Source organism: Chanodichthys erythropterus, chromosome 7 (assembly GCF_024489055.1).
Source record: "Chanodichthys erythropterus isolate Z2021 chromosome 7, ASM2448905v1, whole genome shotgun sequence".
Classification (NCBI taxonomy): domain Eukaryota; kingdom Metazoa; phylum Chordata; class Actinopteri; order Cypriniformes; family Xenocyprididae; genus Chanodichthys; species Chanodichthys erythropterus.
This window is the reverse complement of record NC_090227.1, coordinates 36020005-36035758: the sequence shown is the minus strand read 5'-3', so window position 1 is coordinate 36035758 and position 15754 is coordinate 36020005. Positions and strand designations below refer to the sequence as shown.

The following is a 15754-nucleotide window of genomic DNA, read 5'->3' as shown; positions in this document are numbered from 1 at the left end:
GAGACTCACTGTATGTCATTTCCATGTACTGAACTCTTGTTATTCATCTATGCCAAGGTAAATTAAATTTTTCATTCGATGGCACCTTTAAGTCAGAATTGCCTCATATGAAGTCAGAATTGCGTGATATAAACTTGCTTTTTTTTTTAGAATTTTGAGTTTATATCTCGCAATTCTGAGAAAAAAAAAAGTCAGAATTGTGAGAAATGTTTTATTTCATGATGGAAACAAGCTTCCACAGTTTAGTGACAGTTCATTTTTAAGGTCTAAAATTATACAAAAAAGGTCATAATTATTTACTCTGCATAAACGAGATACAATAGGCCTAAAATAGATTTGGTATTTATGCATTTGGCAGACGCTTTTATATAAAACGAATTGCATTGCATTTAAGGAGTAGAATTGACAGAGTAAAGGTGTGGCTACATTAGTACAACTTCTGTGAAATTTTGTTGGCAAAAAAGGTTGGTAATAGTGTATCTATTTATAGCACATCTCACACAGAAGTCACTTTCATACCAAAAAGCTTTCTGTTGGTCAACGTGGCGAATGTGTGACCAACTTGAACCTGTTGCGCAATGACTGGATTTCACTCATGAAAATTGGCTGGATAACAGTAAATGTGAGCGTACTTTAAAAATAAAATACAAGAACAATTAAGTATTTAAATAATATTATAAACAATCTAATAAAATTGGTGGTGATTAAACTGAAGATAAGCAACTTTGCACAAGTGCTTTGGGAAACTTTTTAAAAGTGCTAAGTGAGTCTGGGAGAGAGTTTCACAGTCTGGGCCCACAGTGACTAAAGGATGACTCGACACTTTTCAACAGTTTTAGCCACAACCTGTAAGTTGCAGTTAGGTGACCTAGTAGAACAGGAGCGATCCTGCTGGAATATATTTAGTAATCACATTGCAAAGTGGTCACAGGAAAAGGGTGGGACCCTTTTCCATTTATTTTTGGACAATGATATCCTCAAACTGAAGGCATGACAAACACTTACCAACTACTGACTCAAGCATGACACAGAATCAAAGTTTCAGAGCAATTATCATTCTGAGATTGTGAAAATGCCTTTTCATTTAATTCAGATTATCTTTAGGTTTTTCGTTTGTAATTTTGCTTTAATGACAGCTGTATTCAAGCTGCATAAACTCCATATCTGAGTATGATCTACAGGATCTAGAGCATCTTGGGCTTCAGTGGAAGAATGTCTGTACAAAGAGTCACATGATCAGTGTCACAAATTTACTAGAAATTGTGCTGAATATTAAACATTACTTATTAATTTTACCTTATAATAATCTTTGTTTTAACATTTTTAAAGTCCTAAGATTTTCAAATATAACAGATTTGATACATCTTTTCTGTGATGGATATTTCCAAATTATGGGCAAAACACTGTATAAAAATGCCAACAACCAGAAGCCATTTGCACTTACCCATCTCTTCCTTTGCTTACGATCTTCACCTCAAAGTAGTAGATGCCACAAGCCGCAGGGATGGGATGTGTTGCCCGAACAGATGCTGCATCCTTGTGGTTTTTTCCGTGGCCTAAAGCAAGACGGAAACATTGAGGGAAATGAGTCACTGACCAAACACACCCTCTGGTATAGATGACTGTCCACATAAATAACAAAGTTAAGAGAAGTTTTTAAGGGCACCTATAGGGTTTTCATATAGGGATAGGTCACGATGGTTGACAACAACAGACTCTCTCCAGTTGTTACTAAATGCATGAACACATCTTATGCAATCAGCCCATAAGAAAAACATACAATAGGGCTCAGGTGAATCCAAAATTAACAATACAGGGCTTCCCTCCAGCTCTCATTCTCACAGCTCATGTCGAGAAATTCCTCAATGCTTTTTGTCCATACAATGGAAGCCAACGGTCATCACCAAAACTGATTACCAACATGAACAAAATCTTCTTTTGTGGTCCACAGAGGAAGGAAAATCATACACGTTTTCAATGGTGAGTCCAATGTAAGCACGATATGGGCTTGAGGTATTTAAATAAGCCCCAGTATGGGCCCTAAATGGGTTTGTCCAATGCTATCTCATGACCAATTCGTACGCATTTTACAAGATGGCTAATTCGTGCGAATACATTCGATTTGTCTAAACCCCAGTGACGGGTAGGATTGGGGATGGGGATAGGGGTAGGTCATACATACGAATTTGGCAACTCATAAAATACGTACTATTGAGCAAAAAAAACTTACAAATTCATATAAGTGAGGTTGAACGAATTCATACGATTTAGCCACCTTGTAAAATACTACGAACTGCCGTCAGATCGGGTTGGTTTGTCCATGGGTTCCATGTCGCCCTATCTGAATTAGATACTGGTGCTAATTCAGATAGGGCCGACATTGAACCTAATTAGCCCAAGTATGGGGCAAATTTAGATATGGAACCCTTAACTCAATCCCATATTGTGCCTACATTGGCCTAACCATGAAATGTTGGCTGGGAAATTACATGAGGGAAAGAAAATAATGACAGAATTGTTTGGATGAACTAGCCTAATTATTTTCAAACATTAAAGTACTCTCCAATCCCAATTTGATGTGCAGAGAGATCTATAATTAAGATGAGGTTATATCCACAAAGAGTGCAAACAGTGTGGCAATAAAACATTGCTATGTTTGTTTGAGTGGTCTGACAAATCAACTTTTGGCTCAACCAATGGCACGAATTTGTGGTGGGACTACCTGTTTGTGAGCACACGCCCCATCTACAGTTAGTTTGTAGATGGAGAGTCTTTGGGAAACCTGTTTAGTAGGAATAAATCTTTCTCTTGGTGCTGTTAGTGGTGCAGAAATTGTAGGATGCAACTTCAAAAATTCCTTGAAGTTCTATAATGTCAGTATGAAAAAAATGACCCTGTTTACTCTAAAAGATTAGTTACCAAGCTTTACTCATCCTCAAGCCATCGTATGACTTTCTTCCTTCTGATGAACACAATTGGAGTTATATTTATAAATATCCTGATGCGTCCAAGCTTTACAATGGCAGTGAACGGGATCAACAAGTATGAACGGGTCCTACGCCTTCAGTATTCAACTTATAAACTTATGAATGGACACTTCCTCTCTCATGACTCGATACGCTGATTCATTTGTGCTCCGATGTTTCCTGAAGCAGTGTTTTGAAATCGGGCATCACTAAATAAGTCGTTATTTTGTTTTTTTGGCGCTCCAAAAATATTCTCATCGCTTTATAATATTAATATTGAACCACTGTACTCACATGAACTGATTTAAATGTTTTTAGTACCTTTATGGATCTTGAGAGAGGAAGTGTACATTGCTCCCTATGGAGGCCTCACAGAGCCATCGGATTTCAGCTAAAATATCTTAATTTGTGTTCTGAAGATTAACGAACGGGTGTGGAACGGCATGAGTGTAAGTAATAAATACATTATTTTCATTTTTGGATGAACTAACCCTTTAAGCAAACACTTCGCTTTGTTTCAGAAAGCCTTTATTAACCTCCCGGAGCCGTGTGGACTACGTTTATGATGGATGGATGCACTTTCTTGAGCTTCATACTCGTTGGTCCCGTTCACTGCCATTATAAAGCTTAAATGCGTCAGGATATTTATTATATATAAATGTATTAATTATTAACGCCGATTGTGTTCACCAGAAAGAAGAAAGTCATATACTTCTAGGATGGCTTCAGGGTGAATAAAGCATGTGGTAATTTTCATTTTAAAGTGAACTAATCCTTTAATATACCTTACTGTATGCCAATTAATCACTGATTCATTCAAAAGGGAAAAATTTTTTGATCTTGTCAAAATGCAACAAGACACTTCTGAAACAACAGAAGCTCCTCCCCTTCAACTGCAAACTGCACTGGTCCATTCTGATCTGATAAGCCCACTTTCATAAGACCAAGTTATTCCTGGTGCATAAATCAATTCTCATCCAGTTTCACTCAAAAGGTCAAACTATGGAAACAAAACTGGTTAGTTAACATCTAATACGCTCTGACTTCAACATTTCCGCTCATTTCAATTGTGAGAAGTGAAATTGGTGAGTGTCATTGCCGTCTAAGCCTCCATGTACCATAGCAATGTGCTCCAATCTCCTAATCCATTTTCCTGCAGGTTGCTAACACCTGCCAACATTAATAGACACTCAGTATTAGATTCTGCGGGCCTAGGCCTGCCTCCTGAGCCAATCATTTACTCAAACCTCACTGCACTTCAAGAGTATCATGTTTAACTTCTCCATGTGAATGTATATGGGCTTATCTTTGCGTTTATGAGCCCCAGACCTGTAACTTAACCCACACCTGCAGTTTTTTTGTACAACAGCATGTCTCGGTGCTACTGTATGTGTTTTGAAGCACAAGTGTATAAAAGCATATTAATTCATCATCATCTCTGATTACTGTAATAATATTAAATCACTTTTATTTTTAGCATCCCAAGTTCTGCTACCAAGCCACAATAGGTTTGTCTGCCAAACCCAGATAAGCATTCATAATCAAGAACACACACAAAATCTATTTATATCCATGGCTCACAGAACCAGAGTAAAGGCAGACGACCCTGTATGTGCAAATCCCTGAGTCTCTCTTTCAACACACACACTACAAATGCACATACGTGTGCATACTCCTCCTGCCCCCTGCTCACACGCTCAATCTATTTATACATCATGCCATGACCACACCATTCTGGGAGCACAGAACAGCGAGAGGACCTTGGGTGATTCTCTCCTTCTTTAGCTGCTTGTCTGTCTGTCCCTCCCTCTATTTCTCTGCCAAACATGTTTAATGCACAAAACACAAACGGCTTTCATAAAGAGTCCTCCTCTGCAGTGCATAATCATAGGTCTGCTGCATGTTTAAGCGCTGCTCTAATCCAGTGTAGGACATATAATTGTATTGTATGCTCTGCATTAGCACTGCTTTATTTACATGCCTAATTTTTCTCTCATTTTGTAATGGGGGTGAGCCAATGATTAACACATTTAGGACACATAACCATCTCGTTTCCAGTCTTAACACAAGGGTGAATTTCACAAAAACAGAGAGAGCGTACATGAATGATCTTACACTTATTACTTAATAACCCAATGACATGCAAGTGCATTAAACAGTGCATCTTTAAGGCAATGGTCCTGAAGAAAAATCACAGAGGCCTATTTGTATTTTGACATCAAAACCATAAGCAAATCTGATAAAGAATGATTTTGATAGCTGTAAGTTTATTGTTGCGCAAGTAGACACTCACTGTCAGAAAATATCCAGGTCATATTTCACCTCCCACCCCCCTAAAAAGACAACTTTTTTTTTGTATTAAAATTCTCTGCATTCAATGGAAAAATAACTACAGACATCCATCCTCTCCCGGAAGTTCAGAGAGTTCCAAGAATTTAGGGGGTGTCAGGGAGGCGCTATCAATATGCAAATTATATACAACATCCCAGAAATCAAGCGAGCGAGAGATAAGCACCGTTTCCACCTGGTATTACGATGAATTTTAGATGATCACAAGTGCCCAGCCAAGACACATTACAGTTTACACCTGTATTATCATGTGTTTCAAATGTGTCTCCTGTGACCACTTGCGTTTGGATTTCGTCAAAACCCTCCCCACTTATTTTGCCCGAAATTGCCAGACTCTACATTTCTTGCACAAATACTATTGAATGAACCTTGCTACGAGTAAATATGAATAAATGTAATAGTATAATATTGTTTTCATTAAGGCAGTTAGGGAAATTAGTTTTTGCAGGGTGGGATGTCTGAAATTATGTTAAAAAATATTTTATATTATATTATATTATATTATATTATATTATATTATATTATATTATATTATATTATATTATATTATATTATATTATATTATTTATATATATATATATATATATATATATATATATATATATATATATATATATATATATATATATATATATATATATATATATAAAATTATTTTTTATTATTATAAAACAATATATTTTTGAAGTACAGTATGCACAATAGTAGTATTTGTTGAATTGTATTCAGTTTATGGCATTTTAACAGAACATGACCATTTTCAATACTGCGTTGCATTAAAGGCCCTGTTTACACCTGGTATTAAGATGCATTTTGGTCAATCATAAGTAGAAGAGGGAGACACTTTCCCGTTTACACTTGATGTTTTAATTCATTTAATTCATCGATTTCAACCACTTCTGTCCTGTTTTTTTTCGAGGGGAGGGTCTATGGGTGGGTAAATGTATGGGCTTTTTCATATCTTTCAATCTATTGGACGAAATAAGCTCATGCAATTTACATATTTACACAATTTAAAGCAACCGGAGATGAAGGAAAAACATACGGAGAGACGCAGCTTTTTTATTTCTGGTCTGACAGATGCAAGTCCATGCCAAAAGCGATGAGTGTGTGTTAGAAATCAGGAATGGTGAGAGAACATTGTGTTTGGTATGTTTTTCATCTTCAAACCAAACTTGGGTCTTCAACTGACAAAGTTTAAATCCCATCTAGCTAGAGTGCTTCCCATAATGTTTTACATGTTAGGTAATTTGGCAGAAAGAGTCTTTTGTGGCTGTTTGAATGCATTCGACCACATGAATGTTTACACTACGAAAGAAATCAAGTCAAATCTGTGATTCGATCAACCAAAATGCATTTTAATACCAGGTGTAAACAGGGCCAATGAGTACAATTTTCCTTTTTTAGTAATGACAATTTGAGGGATATTCACCCATTTTCTAAATGATCTTGTGAATGATTCACCTGTGCTTATTTTTTTCAGCTTGTAATTTTTAACCAAAATATCATAACTAGATCTTCCAGCAAAACGACAGACTTCTCTCTGGTGATGTACACTGAAATTCTCCAAACATTTTGTCCTGTTAAACTCACAGTTTCTTACAATCGACTGCAAGCTCACATTCAGCTGATGTGGCTCCATCCAATAAACAACCAATACCATTAAGTACTGGCCCTACATTTTTTATATTTTTCAAAAAATAAGTTTCACTCAAATGTACAGCATAATATGGAAGAATAGATCTGTCGCTACTTCCGTTTCATCGTAACTTTAAATTTTCATGAAAATAATGTCACAGCGCATCAGGCTGATTCTAGTCTTGCGTAGCTAGACCATCTGACAGCAGAAGGTCTGGACTCCATTGCAGCTTTCATTGGCCAAGGACTGCTCATGCATTACTGACATGTAAAGCAACCAAAGTTCGTTTTATTCCGCGTCATGTTTAGGGGTATGAAAATATAAAGTTGATGTCCCTACAATAACATACCAGAGTGCATCTAATAAATTATTAATTCAAGAATGTTGTGCAACAATGGTACCGCGAACTTCATTCTTGAAAATTCAGTGTTTAGTTGACCCTGATCAGCGCACAGTCACAATTGTAAATACGACAGCTTTCTTCTTCCATGAAGGGGTTTGGCATCACAGCAGATTTGTTTCCAGGCAGACCGATAAATTAAATAATAATTAAATTAATAATTGTGAGTTGTAAAGTCGAATTCTGGGGAAATAAATACTGACTTTTTTTCTCCAAATTTCGAGTTTCTGTCTGACAATTCTGACTTTATAACTCACAAATATGAGTTTATATCACGCAATTCTGAAAAAAAGTAAGAATTCAGAGATGCAACTGCAAGAAAAAAAATTCAGAGATAAAAAGTCACAATTACCTTTTTTATTTAGTGGCAGTAACAAGCTTCCATACACTCTCTCCCATATATTATATTATATTATATTATATTATATTATATTATATTATATTATATTATATTATATTATATTATATTATATTATATTATATTATATTATATTATATTATATTATATATCCAAATAAGTTTGGAAACACCCCTAGCATAGTGTGGTTTTGGATGATATCAGCATAAATCCATATCATTTTTTGGTGCAAATACATTAAAGTAACTTGACATTATCATTGTAGACCAGCAATAATAAATTTCATTTTGATTACATAATAATGGCAATATAATCATGTCAAAGTCAGACATGCCCCTTTGCCAGCTGTGATGCCTGGTTACTGGTTTAAACTTGGCCCAAGTTTGTAAAAGATTTTTGGGTCAGCACACCTTAATAGCTTCAACAATTGATTGCCAATTAAGTTTAGAATACAATGAACCAATCAGAACCCAGTTTATGTCAGATAGCTGCTAATGGTTGATATTTTGAGGAATCGAAAATTTACGTTTTTTTCTGTGCATAAACTGTGCATAAACTGTTAATTCACCCATTTTCTAAATGATCTTGTGAATGATTCACCTGTGCTTATTTTTTTCAGCTTGTAATTTTTAACCAAAATATCATAACTAGATCTTCCAGCAAAACGACAGACTTCTTCACCCATTTTCTAAATGATCTTGTGAATGATTCACCTGTGCTTATTTTTTTCAGCTTGTAATTTTTAACCAAAATATCATAACTAGATCTTCCAGCAAAACGACAGACTTCTCTCTGGTGATGTACACTGAAATTCTCCAAACATTTTGTCCTGTTAAACTCACAGTTTCTTACAATCGACTGCAAGCTCACATTCAGCTGATGTGGCTCCATCCAATAAACAACCAATACCATTAAGTACTGGCCCTACATTTTTTATATTTTTCAAAAAATAAGTTTCACTCAAATGTACAGCATAATATGGAAGAATAGATCTGTCGCTACTTCCGTTTCATCGTAACTTTAAATTTTCATGAAAATAATGTCACAGCGCATCAGGCTGATTCTAGTCTTGCGTAGCTAGACCATCTGACAGCAGAAGGTCTGGACTCCATTGCAGCTTTCATTGGCCAAGGACTGCTCATGCATTACTGACATGTAAAGCAACCAAAGTTCGTTTTATTCCGCGTCATGTTTAGGGGTATGAAAATATAAAGTTGATGTCCCTACAATAACATACCAGAGTGCATCTAATAAATTATTAATTCAAGAATGTTGTGCAACAATGGTACCGCGAACTTCATTCTTGAAAATTCAGTGTTTAGTTGACCCTGATCAGCGCACAGTCACAATTGTAAATACGACAGCTTTCTTCTTCCATGAAGGGGTTTGGCATCACAGCAGATTTGTTTCCAGGCAGACCGATAAATTAAATAATAATTAAATTAATAATTGTGAGTTGTAAAGTCGAATTCTGGGGAAATAAATACTGACTTTTTTTCTCCAAATTTCGAGTTTCTGTCTGACAATTCTGACTTTATAACTCACAAATATGAGTTTATATCACGCAATTCTGAAAAAAAGTAAGAATTCAGAGATGCAACTGCAAGAAAAAAAATTCAGAGATAAAAAGTCACAATTACCTTTTTTATTTAGTGGCAGTAACAAGCTTCCATACACTCTCTCCCATATATTATATTATATTATATTATATTATATTATATTATATTATATTATATTATATTATATTATATTATATTATATTATATTATATTATATTATATTATATTATATTATATTATATATCCAAATAAGTTTGGAAACACCCCTAGCATAGTGTGGTTTTGGATGATATCAGCATAAATCCATATCATTTTTTGGTGCAAATACATTAAAGTAACTTGACATTATCATTGTAGACCAGCAATAATAAATTTCATTTTGATTACATAATAATGGCAATATAATCATGTCAAAGTCAGACATGCCCCTTTGCCAGCTGTGATGCCTGGTTACTGGTTTAAACTTGGCCCAAGTTTGTAAAAGATTTTTGGGTCAGCACACCTTAATAGCTTCAACAATTGATTGCCAATTAAGTTTAGAATACAATGAACCAATCAGAACCCAGTTTATGTCAGATAGCTGCTAATGGTTGATATTTTGAGGAATCGAAAATTTACGTTTTTTTCTGTGCATAAACTGTTATGTAATAAAATATGTTTTTGTAGTTTGTGTTGTCCCTTATCAGTGCAAAATTATCACAAATTAAAAAGGATTCATGCCAATATTGTCCACTTTTGGCATTTCCAAACTTTTGGAGGGCAGTGTAATATTATATATATATATATATATAAAAAAAATCAGAATTGCTGTACTATCTGGTGTAACCTTTTCATAGTTAAGGGTCTCTCTGACAAAACATGTAAGGGAAACATGGGAGCTGTACAAGGCTACAGCTGGCACCCATAATAACACCAGCTAAGCAGGCAAAAAAAAAAAACTACAATATGAGAGAACAAAGACACAGGCAGAAAAGATTGGGAGTGTTATGCTAGTGTTAGCAAACAGGGTTTCACAGCTTCACAGAGACACTAGGGGGAAACGAACACAATCTGATGATGTCACCGCACCAACTGAACATGCATGATTGGCTCCTCAGACAGGCAAAACCCCTCTATAGGCAAACATTACAATGAGCTTAAAGGAAGCAGAGTCCAACAGCATGCATATAAGAAATGGACAGCAGTCCATCAAACCACAAACAATCTAGTCTTAAATTATATTTCTATCTATTTATCTTGCATTAGTCTTCTCACAGGAGGTGGAGTAAAAAGGAGTGCTACAAAAGTCACATTTCCTCTCTTCAATAAGGGACTCACGTCATTGTCAGTGTGACGATGTATAAAATGAGGTCCACAATGCAAACAAAGATAGAGAATGAGCCTCTGGTGTCTCTTTTCCACTTGTTTCATCATGCATAGAGTTTTTTTTACATGCTTCCTAAATAAAGATGGAGGGCCACATAAATTCATATAACAGAACAGCATTGCATAGATTTTCATCACAATATTTGACAGCACATATCTATTGTCTTTACTTGATGGAAACATGATTCAAAAGATATTACCTAAAATTGAGTCTACAAAAACAGAATCTGGTACATTGGCCAAAATAGCACCGAATATTAATAGACTGCAGGTTAAATCATCAATTAAGTGGAGCTGCTTTAAATATATTTGAATATATTGCTACAAGATGTATTTAATGGATCTTTAAAAAAATAGATTATAGTAACAAGTCTTTGTTTTATCCTAATTTAATCACAGCAACCCTGCTTTGAGAATAAACTGACCAAACAGTCATGCTGACAGAAAAAAAAGACACAGAGTTCCTTTATAAAAAGGAAATCAATATTAGTATAAAATCCTTGGCAAACATCAGCCACCATATGAAGTGGTAAACATACCCATAGCCTGAAAGAAGATAGTTGTCAATGAGGTACAATTTTCCACAGACACAAAGCAGTGTACATTACCAAAATAATGCAGTGTTGTTCATTGTTGAGTCAAAGGGGACGAACTAAACTTTAAGGATAAACTTCCCACTAGGCCTGGGCATTAACACAAACAGCTGTCAAATGCAACACACATCATGTAAAAAAATGAACAGCTATAGTCTACACAAAAGTGACCCTCAAGTGGCAATGTATTGCACAACAGGCCCAAAGACACACAACATTATAATCAGAATTAGGTGCATTATAACAGGATTTGTGCCTAAACTAAAAATAACCAGGGTAGGGTACATTTCAGTAAACTGTCAGACAACACAATACAGCCTTTTTACAAACCTAATAATTCACATAGATGCTACAACAAAGGAGCTCATTGTTATTAAGACACAGAATATCCCCAGTTTAAACTTCTTTTTAAATGTCAATTTAAACGACTAGACAGGGTAACTACTTTATTGTAAATGCACATCTATTCAATTAGCATTAGGAAAACTGGAATGTACACTAGCAACTATATTATTACAACTAACTAAAGAATAAGTAGTATTAGTACACACTAAAAATGTTGGGTTAAAAATGGCAAAACACAGCAATTGGGTTGTTTTGACCCAACATGCTGGGTAGTTTTATTTAACTCAACTATTGTTTTAAAATTACTATATTGCTCACTTAAAATGAAGCCAAACTAGGTTGGAAATTAACATTTATTAATATGTTTAATACATGAACATTTAATAATAATGTTAATAATTAATAAATATTAAATGGCTTAATTTATAAATGTTTACTTTTTGATTATTATTGATTATCATACATCTGATTTTTAATTTCCAACCTATTTTGGGTTCATTTTAAGCCAGCCATATAGTAATTTTCAAATAAAATATAAGATAAAGGTGCAATATGTACTATTTTCTGGCCATTAGAGGTCGCTAGACGCCTATTCAAAACAAAGGCGTAGCTTGATGACGCCAAGTTTGAGCGCAGAATCTTGGGTCATGTGGTCTTCACCTCAATGGCTGGTGGAAAATAATCGGGATAGGACTCGGAAAGAAATCATGTTCATGGATGCGATTATTAACGTTACTGTAGTATAAAGCAGAGCAGGACCGAGTGTTGCGGGAGCTGAATGAGGCCGCTGGAGCGATTGCGCAACACATGCCTCACGAGCAGCAGAGCTTTTATTATGACACAGTCGCCGGCGCCGCTTCCGCTTTTCCGGTCATGAGTATGAGGTAACGCAGCTCTGTTTATCATATTAGATACATTTGAGTGTGTTGAAAATGACGTTTTAACATTACTCTGAGCTTTCGATCGGTGGCTGCTGTAAGACACTGTTGCACACTGCAGTAAGATAGATCGATTTTAGAATATCATATTAATAAATTCTGGATGGCTTGAGTTGATAAATGGCATGCAATTAATTTTAAAATGTATTGTATGATGGAGAAAATTCTGTATTACTGTTACTAAAAATAAAGCTGCATCTGATTATGCTATGTTAACTACTTCACAAAATAGTGTTTTTCTCTGAGGCATGGTAAAGCATGGTACTCGCAAAAATTAGATTTAAACAATAAGACTAAACGTGTTGAGCTATATAACAATATTTAGTTTTCTGTCAATAAATATATCAAAACAGTTGTTCCCTTGCCTATTAAAATATGTAAATATTAAAACGTCTTTGGTGTTTCCATGGTTTCTACAAAATAAAACCAGAAACCGAGGGTAACGCGGGTATGACGCAATTGACAGGCGACTCCTTGCACATCCCAGAGCCTTGGTTAAAATTGCAGTTTTCTCACGATTTACAAATAGTTGCAAACATTTGGGATATTGTAAGTACTCAAGCGAACAAAATATATTACACTGGCCTAGTGGTTTTTGGATATATCATTGCAAAATTCTTACATATTGCACCTTTAAATAAAACTGGCCAGCAGGTTAGTCAAACATTTAACCCAACCACTGGGTTTGTCGATATTTAACCCAACTTGGGTTGTTTTTAACCCAGCATTTTTAGAGTGTATAACAGAGAACAGCAGCAATTACAGTACATACATCTCTATTTGGGAACGAATAGCAGATATGAGAACTACAGATTCCCATTGAATTCAATGACAAATTCATGGCAACAATGGAAGTTACTTGGCACCATTGGGACAGTGACTAGACGCAAAAAATTAAGTACTAGTAAATAATAATTTAAAAAAAAATACTACAGACTAAATAGATACTAGCCACTAGTGGAATGTTGACTACTTTAATGTATGTCTAACTAGTGAAACTGAGACAGCAGTTACTGTAGGATTTTTCAGTAGTAATCAAAACAGATACTAGCTGGCCAAAAAGAATATTTTTAAAACGGCTTGCCAAAACCTATAGACTGCGCTTAGTGATAGTTCTTAAAATAGACTGCTTTATTATACATTCACTAGAAGCCTGTACACAGTTGTTAAACAAAAAAAAGTACATCCGCACTGGGTAAATTCAGTCCCCACTGGGGCGACTGGGTCATTCGAAAAGCCACAACAGTTTAAACAGCTTGTGTTGTGGAATTCGAATTCATTATAATGGCGAATTCGAACGATTCGTTAAGATTCGAATCAATTCGACATTGTTCGTCAATACAAATGCGCAAATAGATCAAATAGGCGCACAAAACAACAACAACAACAACATTTTAGCTTTGCGTTTCGTTGTGATGCGCCTCGCGTCCTTATATAAATCACCCCATAGCGGATAACAAATACACTTATGCAATGCGGAGTAAACTAAACAAGCATTTGCAATTCATTGCAATGGTGTAGCAGCTTAGCTGCCCTTATTGCCCTGCCGTGGCTAGCTAGCCCCAGCATCGACTAATTCACCGAAAGGGAGTTCAAACCATAAGCTTGGCAAACCAATAACACTTGATGTTCTTGACATGGCAATAGGTAAAAGGTAGGTGTCCAAAAGCTAGACTCTCCAGCCGTGCTTATGCCCCAAGCTACTCTCGCTAGCCGAATTCTGACATGATGGTTTGCTAAATGTCAACCCATTTGGACATTCCTCTTTCCTACTATGCAACAAAGCAAAAGGGGACGGAAAAAAACAGCTCGGGGAGATTGCATATATTCGAGTGCATCGAACCAGACGGGATTGTCAAGGCCTATGGGTTGACAGTTCAGTGTGTGTCACATCTGTATACCTTTGTAATGCACCCGCAGATTATTCTGTGAGAGCCCGATGTAGCTGTACTTATCCTTGGGGCTCCAAGATCGGGGTAAGGGGGTCTCTTCCTCATTCACGGCCGGGTACAGCCGCTTCAAACGCTCGTTTAGCTCATGCTCTTGGTAATTAAAAGCAGGATCTCCTGTTAGCAGGCTCCCCGCTCCAAGCTCTGCCATTTTTGCCTATGTTTTTGTATTCCTTCTAGTAATCCTACCCTGTTGTGCCAATCCGCTAAAAAGGAGAGAGCGCTAGACTAAGGAGAAACACAGCAGCGGTGATATATCCCCGGATAACAGCCGCTCTACAGTGACGTGTGGGTACTGTAGTTGAACACAAAGCCCTGCGCAGTGCACGCGGCTGACATGAGGGAAGTGCCATCAACTACATGACCCATACCTAATTCAACTGGGAGAGGAGCGCGCTGTAAAACGCAGCCTAGGATTTGTAGTTTTTAACGCAGCTCATAATTACAGAGCTCGAGCGTGTATATACTTGATTTGAAAGTAAACATGGTTGTTGTTTTTGCTTTTCGAATGAGAGACTCCGTAGTTTTCCGTTTATTCGATAAAAATTAATTCCTATGCATATAATTCTATTTATGTAACAGACTTCATGTAATCCTTATCAGAAGCAGTAGTTTTACTTTATTAATTTAAAGTGTACTGATTGTTTAACGTGTTAATTAATTATAATAAATAATTCGTATATTAAAAATAATGTTTTTAAACATACTGTTCATTAAAGTTTACAGTTAAACACAAGCTCGTTATATTCAAAAGCAACGTCACTTCTAACCCTGCGGTCACTGATCAAGACATTTTGTTCAACAAGTTGAGTCTAAAAAACAGATAAAAACAAGACATTCGGTGGTGTAATCCAGTAGCCCTAGCGTTTACTGCCTAGAGGAAAAAAGACGATTGTTGAACCAAACCAGCGCATTCAAACATTTTAAATATTAACCAAATAACGTTATTTATTTTAACATATATAAGCGAATTTTATGCGACACATATAATGTTTTAGACGACAAGGCGAGTTATTGTTCATAAAGGCACGCCGTGGACAGCTATACGTGGAAGGGCTTTTTAAAGGTCCTTCGGTATCATGGCAACCAACACTCAAACAACAACAATGCCACGCCGCTGAAGTTTCAGTTGGACGTACGCTGATAAATCTGCTGTGGAATATTATAAAGCTCTTTATTCGTCCAAATGTCGCTGAAAGAACTACAGTTGCCACCGCTGTTACACTATGAAAGGCAAGATATAAGGAGATTTTAGAATCCTTAAGGTTGCGTAGTTCACGAAGCTAGAAATGA

At 35.9% G+C, this 15754-nt stretch overlaps 2 protein-coding genes across 5 annotated transcripts in view; one reads left to right on the top strand and one right to left on the bottom strand.

The window, feature by feature from the left end:
- The window catches only part of ranbp10 (RAN binding protein 10), a 44983-nt gene extending 29497 nt beyond the window's left edge, over positions 1-15486 (bottom strand). For 2 of the 4 annotated variants that reach the window (XM_067390391.1, XM_067390392.1), the window contains exons 1-2: positions 14414-15448; positions 1445-1556 (exon numbers count right to left, since the gene is read on the bottom strand). In XM_067390391.1, coding sequence (XP_067246492.1) covers positions 1445-1556; positions 14414-14612 — 311 coding nt within the window. In that variant the 5' untranslated portion in view covers positions 14613-15448. Of the gene's footprint in view, positions 1-1444; positions 1557-1666; positions 1686-14413 lie in introns of those variants that run through there. The other 2 variants (XM_067390394.1, XM_067390393.1) reach the window with 2 other exon arrangements.
- A 19-nt stretch (positions 15487-15505) lies between these two features.
- The window catches only part of tsnaxip1 (translin-associated factor X interacting protein 1), a 9756-nt gene continuing 9507 nt past the window's right edge, over positions 15506-15754 (top strand). Inside the window, exon 1 of the mRNA XM_067390390.1 lies at positions 15506-15694. Within this exon, the coding sequence (XP_067246491.1) occupies positions 15648-15694 (47 nt within the window). The 5' untranslated portion in view covers positions 15506-15647. The remainder of the gene's footprint in view (positions 15695-15754) is intronic.